At 39.4% G+C, this 12,340-nt stretch overlaps 1 protein-coding gene across 2 annotated transcripts in view; it reads right to left on the bottom strand.

Annotated features, from left to right (window-relative positions):
- Positions 1-12,340, bottom strand: part of ADAMTS16 (ADAM metallopeptidase with thrombospondin type 1 motif 16) — a 156,933-nt gene that overhangs the window by 82,172 nt on the left and 62,421 nt on the right. For both annotated transcript variants that reach the window (XM_010970363.3, XM_074355981.1), the window contains exon 10: positions 3,681-3,834. In XM_010970363.3, the coding sequence (XP_010968665.3) occupies positions 3,681-3,834 (154 nt within the window). The remainder of the gene's footprint in view (positions 1-3,680; positions 3,835-12,340) is intronic.

Here is a 12,340-nt window from a genome sequence, read left to right as displayed (position 1 = left end):
ATTTAAAAGCAACCCATTATTTTAAAATAAAAATTATAGCATTGTGTCATGCAGTTTAGAACATTCATAGTAAAATACATGCTGACAATAGTACAAAGTGTGAAAGAGGGATACAGAAATGTATTTGTGGTGAGGATCCTGCATTTTGCATAAAGTGGAGCAATGCTAATTCTACAGAGGTTGTAAGTTAAAGATGCAGCTGTAATCTCTAGAGCAACCACCAAAAATACAAGAAATTATAGCTAACATGCAAACAGATGGGAAAATAGAATTTCTTAAAAGAAGTTTAATCCAAAAGGAAACAGAGAAACAAAAAAGAAATGAAAATGATAGGAAACAAATAGCAAAATGGTAGACTTAAATCCACCATATGAACAATTACATTAAATATAAATGTGTCAAATATTTCAGTGGAAGGCTAGAGATGGTTCAACTGGATAGAAAAGCAATACCAAATTAAAGTATGTTTACAACAGAAGCATTTTACATAAAAACATGAAGAAATTGACAGTAAAAGGGTGAGAAAAATTACTATGCAAAGAGTATTTCTAAATAAGCTGATGTGGCTGTACTAATATCAGATAAAGTAGAATTCAAGAAAAGTAACATTATCAAGAATAAAAAAGGTCACTTTATAATAGTGAAAGAGTCAGGAAGACATAACAATCTTAAATGTGTATGTACCTAATAATCCAGCTTCAAGATATACAAAGCAAAAACTAATAGAACTAATGGGAGAAATAGAAAAATACATAATCTGTGTTAGAAAGTTTGACACTCGTATCTATGAAACTGACACAAGTAATAAATACTATGGGGGATATAGAAGATACAAATAATATTATCAAACAAATTAACAAAATAAATATTTCTAGAACATTATACCCAACCACTGCAGAAAGTATGATTGTTTCAAGTGGCCATAGAATGTTCACCAGGATAGAATAAATGCTGGGCTATGAAATATGTTTCAATAAATTTCAAAAGTATACTTATAGAGTACATTCTCTGATCAAAATTGAACAAAATTGGAGATCAAAATTAATAAGCTGTCTAGAAAACACCAATTATTTCATAGTTAAATAATATACTCCTCAATAATGCATGGGTTAAAGAAGAAATCAGCACTTAAATTAGGAAATATTTCATAGTTAATAACATTAAACACTCAACATGTAAAATGTTCCAGATACATGTTAATATGTTGCTTAGGAGGAAACTATTAGCTTTAAATACAGTTAAATGATTATGTTAAGAAAAGAAGAAAATGTTCAAATCCAAGCTAACCTCATAAACAAGGAAGAGACAGTCACACTAAGCCTTAGAATGTAATTAAGACAAAACAGAAATTAATGAAATAAAAAATGACCCAATAAAATTTTCTTTTAAAAATTAACAGAGACAAATACTGCTGTTTTGAAGGGACTCATTCATCTGATAAACTCCTAGATAGTTTGATCAAGTAAAAGAGATTAAAAAACACATGTTACCATTATTAGGAATAAAAGAGGAAATGCCACTATAGCTCTTACATTCATTAAAGGGATAAATAAAAATATTACGAACAACTCTTGGACCAAAAAAAATTAACAAAGCAGATAAAACAGACACATTCATTAGAAAATCTCTCTTCTTGTGTCCTTTTTTGATTTTGTTTTTTCTCAGTGAATCTGATCAGTTTAGCTGGGAAGTGCTCCTACATAACCCCGCATATGTTAGTGTAGTTAAATTAGTAATTACAAAAACCTTCCCACAGACAGAACTCCCTGATAAATTCTAACAAACATTTAAGGAAGAAACCATACCAATCTTATTATAAGCTCTTCAAGAAAACAAAGGAGTAGGGAACACTTTCAAATCATTTTTTTTTTGAGGGCAGCATAACTCTGATATAAATTCTTGAAAGGTAATTATAAGAAAACAAAATTTCAAAATTATATTACTCAAGAACATACATATAAAAACCCTGAACAAAATATTCACAAGTCAACAAAACATAAAAATGCACAATAGGTTATGACCAAGCAGAGTCGTACTAGGGGTAGGGGGTGGCTTAACATTCAAAAATCAATGAAAAAATTGAAAGCCCATCAGCGATTCACCACATGAACAGAATAAAGGAGAAAGAACATATGTCTATATCAACAGACGCAGGAAAAAAAGCCCACATGACAAAAATCAACACGATTCTGTGATAAAATCTTTTACCAATCTAGGACCAGAAAGGAACTTCTTCAACTGGATAAAAGGAAGCCATGTAAAACCGATTGCTAGCATCATGTTTAACGGTGAAATGTGAAAGCACTTGGCAATAGGAGGTTCCAGAATAAGCACTGTGTTACTATGGTGCTAGAAAGCCGAACAATGGTCGCTCAAGGGGTGGGGAGGGACTGAACGGAGGAGGGCTAAAGGGGACTTTTTGGCTTCATGGAAATAAGACGTAGCTTGATCAGTATGCTAATACGGATGAGTATGTTTGTTAACATTCCCATCGTACACCTAAAACAAATGCATTTCACTGCATGCAAATGTTTACTCAGTAATGACAAGACATGTTGCATTTAACTTCTTATTTTCTGTATTTTCCAGATGGCACTGGTCTACCATGAATGATGCAGTCTGTGGTCACAGAGCAAAATAAAGTGGAAACCAGGAGTCTGATGTCAGAACTCTCACCTCGGAAAGAAGACATTAGTTTCATGCTCCTTTCTCTCAGCAAAGAGGAGAGTAACACAAAAGTTCTGAGGAATTTTACATATTCTGCCGACGGAAACGGCAGCATTGGGAATACACGCTGAGGCTGACTGACTTATCGTCTTGCTCGAGCTGAGGGTTCCCAGCTGGGGACGTAAGGGTCCGCTGGCACAGGGCTGTAACTGACCTTCGGGGGAGTTCTACTTGAGCTCAGAAGGAAGAGGATTATCACGTTAGATTTAACCTGGGAACATTCCCAGTGCATTCTGCAATGTTGGGGGTTTCTGGAGGACCGTACATTTGTGTCTATTTTCCTCTTGATTTTGTTATAAACTAGAATAAAAGAAACCTCAAAAACAGTTTCTTTCATTTAATTTATGAGTAACTTTCCTAGTGGGTTAGCACAGCAAGTTGTGAAGCCTGCTTTCCCCCGTCTAGCAGGAGCGTGTGCCTCTGTGTTCGTGAGGAATTTATGTGAGGAAACCTCTCCACGGGTGTCCCTGGGGTCAGTGGAGTGCTATGAAGACATTTCTCCAGAAAGCCTTCACTTGAGGAATTCAGTGATCAGAAGTGCCAGACAGGCTACTGCTTTAGAGTAAATTTTGCTTACGTCTCAGGCAGGTAAGGGAGGTGGGGTCAGGGGGCGATTGTTTCTTAAACACCATTTGAAAAGAATGCAGTGTATTAATTTGCCAGCTTATACTAACCAGGAGTTCCTGCCGAGGTCCCACGTGATAAATCAGAAAGAAAGAACTGACCTCACAGGCCGTCTGTAGTCGGGAGAAAACTGACCCCCACAACAGCATCCACCATCATTTTCTTTGCCAGTGAAGCATGTGTTTCCTGTTACATAGGACCAGCCCTAACAGGCAGGACTTGACATTTGGTAGGGACCCAATAAATGCAGAACACATCAATGTCAGTTTCCCGGAAGCCGAGGGTTTTAGGAGGCACACTGCATTGAGCACTGGCCAATAATCACTTGCCTTTTTAAAATCCAGCAGGCAGAGCTTGGCTTTCTCTCCAAACTGCCACTTGCACTGTGTGTTTGCATCATATAACTCTCCCGGCAGCTGCTCAGGGTACTTGTACTCCTTCACGGGCTTTGGCTGATCAGCAAGGCACACAGCCTGGGCAGTGCTGAAACAAAGAGGAGACGGGGCTGCTGGTGATGCCAGAACAGTTACAAAGATGTACATTCGATCATGCTTTTTTTTCCTCCAGCAATTTTACAGTGCGTCTCGTATGAAGAAGAGGGGCCGTTTTTCTCCTGAGGGCTAATGTAACATTTATCTTCATTATATTTAAATATAGGGGCCACATTTTCTGAAATCATTCATAATACATTTCACCTTTTCTGGGAAGGCAATCTGTTCTTTGTGGGATTTCTCAAGCTTATCACGGGGAACATGAGATGGGGTCATACAACCAGATGTCCCATGCGAGGAGCTCCTATTAGAGATACGTTTACAGGTACGCTTCTTGCCAGGAACAATAAAAAGATGAAAAAGGGCATTGTAAGTGGCAAAACACAATCTATCAATTTCAAAGACTGGGATTTTCTTTCTTCCTTCCCTCCTTCCTTCCTTTCCTAGGCCAGAGGAAGCCTGCATGATAGCTTCCAGCTTCCAGAAATTCCACGCGGAACACCGCCATGATTTCCACCAGAAATGCTCTATGCTCAGGCTAATTTCTGACTAGATTCCCAAGTCCAGAAGAAAATGAATTCCTGCTTAAGTTCACTAGCAGATGGCAAAAGACCAACGAACTATTTCCTCCTCCACAAATAGGGTATCCTCTTCCCTACCAGAGACATGCTTCCGTATAACTTTCACATTTGGCACGAAGAGTAACAAGTGTTTGCAAATAGCAACTAAATCCTATTTATACATTTTGATAGGCAAAAATTAAAAAAAAATCACCTGTGCGATCACAAGAAATTTAATAACAGTGGACGTGCCTATGCAACCCCAGACTTCCCTGTGTGTGTTTGTCCACCTTGATTGAGAGCCTTTTGGCCCCAGTCTCCAGGGCCCTGGTCCCAGGTTCTTCTGCCTTGGCGCCCACTGATGCATGTCCTTAATTACCATCCGCCTGCACAGAACATGAAGGGTGGCACCGGGCACTGTGGAGGGGACATTCATCACATGCAAGGCGGTCAGCAGCCTTTCAGTAGATTAATCAAAGGCTAGGGAAGGGCTAGGGGCAGTGACTGGCTCGCTGTAAGTGTTTGGTAAATGACCTATTACTGCTGTGACGATCAGGATGCAAGGGTCTGTAAGCAAAGAAAAATGAATAAAAGCATAATTAATGCTCCAGGACAAGCCTGGTCTGGCAGCTTCGGAATTCCATAGCACTGCTCTCTAATGATCTCAAACAATTCCAACATACTAGCTAGATGTCTCCCATTATCTCCATGAAGTTACGCCATGACTGGCAATATGATCCCCATTCCACAGACAGGAAACTAGGGAAAGTCAGCTAAACTGATTAACCCGAGCGAGAGATTGAATTCTTTTTTTCTTTTTTTTAAAAGTTCACAGGTTCAGGATCTTCTTACAGTTTGGGTTACTAGAACCCATTACTTATTATTCAGCCTCAAAACTCAATTCAAAGAGGACCTCCACTTCTGACTATGGGGGATCAGCACACATCAGACTGATTGTTCTGTAAGCATCAGAAAGCTCTCCAAGTAAAAAGGACATAAGGGATGAACATTTCCAGGGCAAAGGAAGGTGGAGACGTGAACCCAACATCGAGTACTATTTTTCTCCTCAAGGAATTTGGTAAGTCCTAAAAAGATGTTAAGATGCCAAAGAGCAGGATGGAAAGCAGTAGTTAAGAGGCTGAGAAGCTAGACAAGGTTTCGGCAACCCGGTGGGACTGAAAGATGAAGACTGAAATCGTGGGTCTGCCAAAAAGAAGGGGCTCTGGTAAACAGAACGTTCACTGAAGCCACAATAGGACTATAGTAGGAGAAAGCAAACTTAACAGACCGATTTAGAAAGACTGAATGCCAGGTAGACATGAGCTCAGTCCCAAGGTGACTTATAAACTGTAACTCCTTTGTCTGCTAGAAATCAAAGATAGTCTCATTCAGAGCTTTATTTTTGTCTTTAAATTCTTCATTAACGATATCTTTCATTTGTTCAAAATTACCGAGTGTACTAGGAGATGAGACCAAACAATTGAAACCCAAGAGAATATACAAATAATATCTGCAGACTCATAAGGAATCCAGATACTGGAGTGGTTAGAAATGGGATTTAAAATTATTGTGGTTATTAGATTTGGGAAAACAGATTTTTAGATGGAGAATTTCACCAGAGAACTAATATATACCATATATACATAGTGTATTGTGAAAAGCTCTAATATTTATACAATTGGAAGCCAAAAAGGAGAGGACAGAATCAAAGAGTCAGAATCGATACTTGTAAACAAAAGGTTTGAAGATTTTCAAAAACTGATGAAAGACAATAAATCAGATTTAAGCAGTTCCAAAACCCCAAGCAGGAAAAAGAACACAAATGGGTACACAATAGGAACTCTGCAGAAAACCTAAGTCACAGAAAAATGTCAAAGCTAACCTGAAAACAAGAGACATGTAAATTTCAAAGGAGCCAGAGCAAGTAAGCACACAGCCATGAGGATGAGGTCAAGTGCACAGACTGGGAGCCGGGAGCCGAAGCAGGGGGCAGATGCAGGAACACACATAGCAACATTGCGATGTGAGAGTAAGCTCTGGTAGGCATCGCATCCGGAAGGATGAAACCGTGTGTAGGTGACACCCTGATCCCTCCAACTGGGCTCCTGCTTGGCCATGTGTGTTCTGTCCCCTTAGCAGGAACAGGTCACGTGGCTAAGCCCGGAGTCAGCAAGGTGGGTGCAGGGGTACAACAGGGAGTGGATACAAGAAGGAAAAACATCTCAGCCACTTTAAAAACAATCGCCCAATATCCACAAGACTCTCATGCACGCTCGATACAAGAGTCAGGTGGCCTGCATGCGATGAGCAAAACAATAAAGCTTGCAGGAGATCATGCGGAAGAATATATTCACGTCTTTGGGGTAAGCAGAGTTTTTGTTGTTTTTTTTTTTTCTCAGCAGGGCACAAAAAGTGCTAATCTTAAAGGAAAAATACGAACTGTTTGGAGTCCATAAAAAATACTTCCATTTATCAGTTTATCAAGAGACACTATTAAAAGTGTAAATACTAAATCATAGAGTGAAAGAAGATATTTGCAATACATATTGTTCATAAAGAATAAAGTGTTCAGTTTCATCATTTGCAAAAAATTTTCTCCCATTCCACAGGTTGTCTTTTTGTTTTACTTATGGTTTTCCTTGCTGTGCAGAAGCTTGTAAGTTTCATTAGGTCCCATTTGTTTATTCTTGCTTTCATTTCTATTGCTTGAATAGACTGCTCTAGGAGAACATTTTTGAGATGTATGTCAGATGATGTTTTGCCTATATTTTCTTCTAGAAGGTTTATTGTATCTTGTCTTATGTTTAAGTCTTTGATCCACTTTGAGTTTATTTTTGTGGATGGTGTAAGGGAGTGTTCTAGCTTCACTGCTTTACATGCTGCTGTCCAGTTTTCTCAACACCATTTGCTGAAGAGACTGTCTTTATTCCATTGTATATTCTTGCTTCCTTTGTAGAAGATTAGTTGACCAAAAGTTTGTGGGTTCATTTCTGGGCTCTCTATTCTGTTCCATTGGTCCGTATGTCTGTTTTTTGTACCAATACCATGCTGCCTTGATTACTATAGCTCTATAGTATTGTCTGAAGTCTGGGAGAGTTATTCCTCCAGACTCTTTCTTTTTCTTCATTAATGCTTTGGCAATTCTAGGTCTTTTGTGGTTCCATATAAATTTTATTATGATTTGTTCTAGTTCTGTGAAATATGTCCTGGGTAATTTGATGTGGATTGTATTAAATCTGTAGATTGCCTTGGGCAGTATGACCATTTTAACAATATTGATTCTTCCAATCCAGGAGCATGGGATATCTTTCCATTTTTTAAAGTCCCTCCTACACTGCTGGTGAGAATGCAGTTTGGTGCAGCCAATTTGGAAAACAGTATGGAGATTCCTCAAAAGACTAGTAATAGACTTACCATATGACCCAGTAATCCCACTCCTGGGCATATATATCCAGAAGGAACCCTACTTCAAAAAGACACCTGCACCCCAATGTCCATAGCAGCATTCTTTACAATAGCCAAGACATGAAAACAGCCTAAACGTCCATCAACAGATGACTGGATAAAGAAGAGGTGGTATATTTACACAATGGAATACTATTCAGCCATAAAAACGACAACATAATGACATTTGCAGCAACATGGAAGTCCCTGGAGAATGTCATTCTAAGTGAAGTAAGCCAGAAAGAGAAAGAAAAATACCATATGAGATCACTCATATGTGGAATCTAAAAAAAAAAAAAAAATTAACATAAATACAAAACAGAAACAGGCTCATAGACATAGAATACAAACTGTGGTTGCCAAGAGGGCAGGGGGTGGGAAGGGACACACTGGGAGTTCAAAATTCATAGATAGGCAAATGCAGAATAGACAAACAAGATTATACTGTATAGCACAGAGAAATATATACAAGATCTTGTGGTAGCTCACAGTGGAAAAAAAATTTGACAGTGAATATATGTATGTTCATGTATAACTAAAAAATTGTGTTCTACACTGGAATTTGACACAACATTGTAAAATGACAGTAACTCAATAAAAAATGTTATAAAAAAGGGATAAAGTGTTCAGAGTATATAAAGTACTCCCATTACAGGAGATAAGAAAAATCAGAGAGCCTAATTTAAATAAATGCACAACAGATTTGCACTGGCACTTTACCAAAGAGGTTTTTCAGGTGGTCATTAAACATGTAAAAAGGTATTCAGCCTCATTCATTACCACTGTGCCCCGCCACTACAGACCCACAGATTAGCTACAATGGAAAAGACCAGCAAGATCAAGTACTGACAAGGATTTGGAGCATTTGCATGTTCATAACTGCTCGTGGGGCTGTAACTTTGCATAATCTCTTAGAAGCTACTTGGCAGCGTCTACTGACACTGTACATATATATTTATGACCCTGCAGCTCCACTCCTATGTATAATCAGTGAGATATGTGTTAACTGAAAGAATATTTATAGTAACATTTCTCATAGTAGCCAAAGATTGGAAACTCAAACGGCTACCACCAACAGAATGGATTAATAAGTTGTAATATATCCATGCAATTAAAAATAAGTAAATGAATGCTGTATTTTTATGCAGCAACAAGGATGAATCTCATAATCAAATTATTTAGCTAAAGACCCCAGACACAAAATAGCACATAACTCATGCTTCCATTCACAGGAAGTTCAAAAACAGGCAAAGCTAACCTATGGATTCTGTGTCAGGAGAACGGTTATCTTTGGGAAGAGGAGGTGATGAAGGGCTTGGAGAAGGGGGCTGTGGGGGGATAACTGTGTTTGTATATATATATATATACATATATTTTATATATGTGTATATATATATGTGTGTGTGTGTGTGTGTGTATATATATATATATATATTTTTTTTTTTTTTAGGTTAGTTAACACGTCCATTACTTCACAGTTACTTTTTTTTGGTAGTGGGAACTTTTAAGATCTACTCTCTTAGCAAGTTCCAAATATGAAATATGGTACTGTTAACTGTGGGCACTATACTGTATGTGACAGTCCCAGGACTCCTTCATCTTATAACCAGAAGTTTGACCATGTTCACCCATGACTTCCCCCAACTCACCAGGCCCTTACAAACTACCAATCTAATCTCTAAGAGTTTGATTGATTGATTGATTTTTAGATTCCATAGAGAAGTGAGATCATATAGCATTTGTCTTTTCTCTGACTTATGTCACTTGGCATAATGCCCTCAAAATCCATCCATTTTTCATAAATGGTAGGCTTTCCTTCTTTCTTGTGGCTGAGTGATATCCCGTCGTGTGTGTATAGATGTAGTATGTATATATATATAAATGCCACATATACATCATATATGTATACTATATACATATAAATATGTAGACCCAGCTTACATCTTCTTTACTCATTCATCTGCTGAAGGACACTTAGGCTGTTCCCACATCTTGGCTACCGTAAATGCTCCGTATTGTGACCGAGATTCACTGTACGACAAGTCTTTGAGCTGTACCCTTGTAATTTTGTACTTTTCTATACGTATATGTTTAACCACAACAAAAATAACATTAATGAAGAAAATAAGGCAAGGTCAGAGGTTTCACAACAATATTTCCAAGTCCTTCTCCTGCTCTGGTTCATGGCTGTAGAGACGTTTTACTTGTGTTCCCTCTTTTTCCAAGTAAGAAAACGGGGGAACCCAGAAAAGGCCATATTACTTGCCAAGGTCAAGGCTTCACAGACCTCAGTGCTGACGTCCTGATCTGGACATGAGCTCGGATTCCCTCTGCTGCTCTACTGCACGGCGGTGCCCACTCCCCAGGCTCCAGTCTTACAGGAACTACAATCAGCCATGACTCGTTGGCTTGCTTTCCTTAAGATGAACGTTGCACAGCAGAGCAAGAAATGTATTATGTCCATTTTGCCCAAAAGCATGCTTCATGGGCTCTCAGGTCAAGTCGAATTTTCCCATCGAGCAGGGGGTCCGGGGCACGGCAGGGCCCCCGGGCACCCCTCAGCTCCAGCTGTGCTGTGATGACCTTTCTCGTGTGCTGGTGCAGACTCCCCTGATGGGAGGTGAGGCGTCTTCACTGGTCAGCAGTGCATGATTCAAGGTTTTAAAAAGCAACCTGAGGAAGAGTCCATGTTGTCATTAAGTTTAAAATAATGAACTATAATTGCCCGGAGTCCCAGGCCTCCCAGACACAGACATGAGGAAACGGGATGAGGTCTGTGTCTGCTCATAGGAAATGACACATGTCTTTACTGACGAGGTTGAGGAACTGACTGCGGACACATGTCTGTCCCTGACTCTCCCAAGTATGGAGGAGAGCCGTGCTGACAACTTCAGGCCAGTTGAGCTCCCTTATTATATATTTTTTCCAATACCGAATGCTGGACTGCTAATAAAATAAAGCAGTTTTATCTTTAAAAAGTTAGCCTTACTCACTTTTGGGATCACGTCCAAATAGCCAACTAACTGGTGGAGAATATAACACTATTTTGATTACTTGGAAATAATCAAAATAAGGAAGTCAGCAAACATGTAAAATAAGACAGTCCCAGAATCATTAAGCCAACAAAAAACCAGGACTGATGCACTGTGGACACGTCCAGTCCACAACTGGTCGCTTCACGTGCAGTGAACCTTAGTGAATATGATGAGAGGCTTTCTGGGAAAATGTAATCTTTCAAGAAAACAAATTTGGAAGCAAGCAAAGTCTTGATATTTGTTTATAATTATGTGGACCAAAGAAATTAGTAAAGTCCTTGAAAATAAATGTTTATTACTGTTCGGCTGCAGAAGGCTTTACCGATTAGCACAAAAACCAGCAGGCAGACTTCAGCAGAGCTTACCCACTCAGGATCACCAAACAAAATGGCTTTAAACGCCAAAATCATTCTCGGGGTCATATTCTGATTTGAAGATTACAGCCTACATTTAATGTCATCAAAATGGTTATTCTCTAAACATATAACTGTTTTTTTCCATGAGTTTCCTATCTTTCTTGGCAATTTAAAAACTTTTTCTGGACTCTTCTGTGATGCTGGTTCTCACTGCACGCCGACACTTTGCATCCTTGGGCTTTTCAAGTATTTTGAAAAACTGAAACTGTTCATCTATCTTCCTCATAACCATTAAGATGAAAAAGCAACACTTTTTTAGAAGAATCTAGAAATTTATAGACAGGATTTGGGATACAGAAATCTCAAAATTTTCTTCATTAGTACAGACAAGAGCACTGTGGGCGCATGATGTCTTCATTAGAGAGAGCAGAACCCTTCACACACACACACACACACACACACACACACACACACACAAACAAACTTGAACGGCTGCAGGGAACAGCTAAACACAATGCCAACAACCCCGAACTTGACTCCAAGAGAACACAGCACAGGGAAGAGCAATGCTGGATGGACCCACTGGGTAAGGTCAGTTGAAGAATAATGTGAACACTGCCTTTTCTGATAACAGAAATTTAAAAAAATGATCAAGGTAGGTTTATATTACCAGGAAATTATCCACCAAATCCTCAGTCTCCCTGGGTGGCATAAAATCTGGAAAGCAGTCACCATTCCCCTTGCTGGCGCAGTATCTTACCTGAGTTCTCAGCTAAGGCAGTGAGGAAGGACCGCAGCTGTTGGGGGGGGGGCCCGAGGCTGATGGTTAGGAGGCAGCTCGGAGGCCGTGTTACAAGGCCTGGAGGAGAGATGGCAGAGGCAGCATGAAAGGTGAACCCGCCGCGGGCTCACTGCCCCCGGTGGGCACGGGGGAGCCGCCCATCAGAGAGTGAACACCACACGGGACGTAAAACCAGCAGAAACACTCACATAACCCTCCCCAAATGGCGTGCTAGACACAGACGGCTTAATTTGTGCAACAGAAAAAGAGAAAAGGGGCTGTAATGAAAAAATAAGAAAGAAAGAGAGAAAACCAGGACAGC

The sequence above is a fragment of the Camelus bactrianus genome, chromosome 3 (assembly GCF_048773025.1).
Source record: "Camelus bactrianus isolate YW-2024 breed Bactrian camel chromosome 3, ASM4877302v1, whole genome shotgun sequence".
NCBI lineage: Eukaryota > Metazoa > Chordata > Mammalia > Artiodactyla > Camelidae > Camelus > Camelus bactrianus.
The sequence above is the reverse complement of the archived record's forward strand: the minus strand, read 5'-3'. Positions and strand labels throughout refer to the sequence as shown.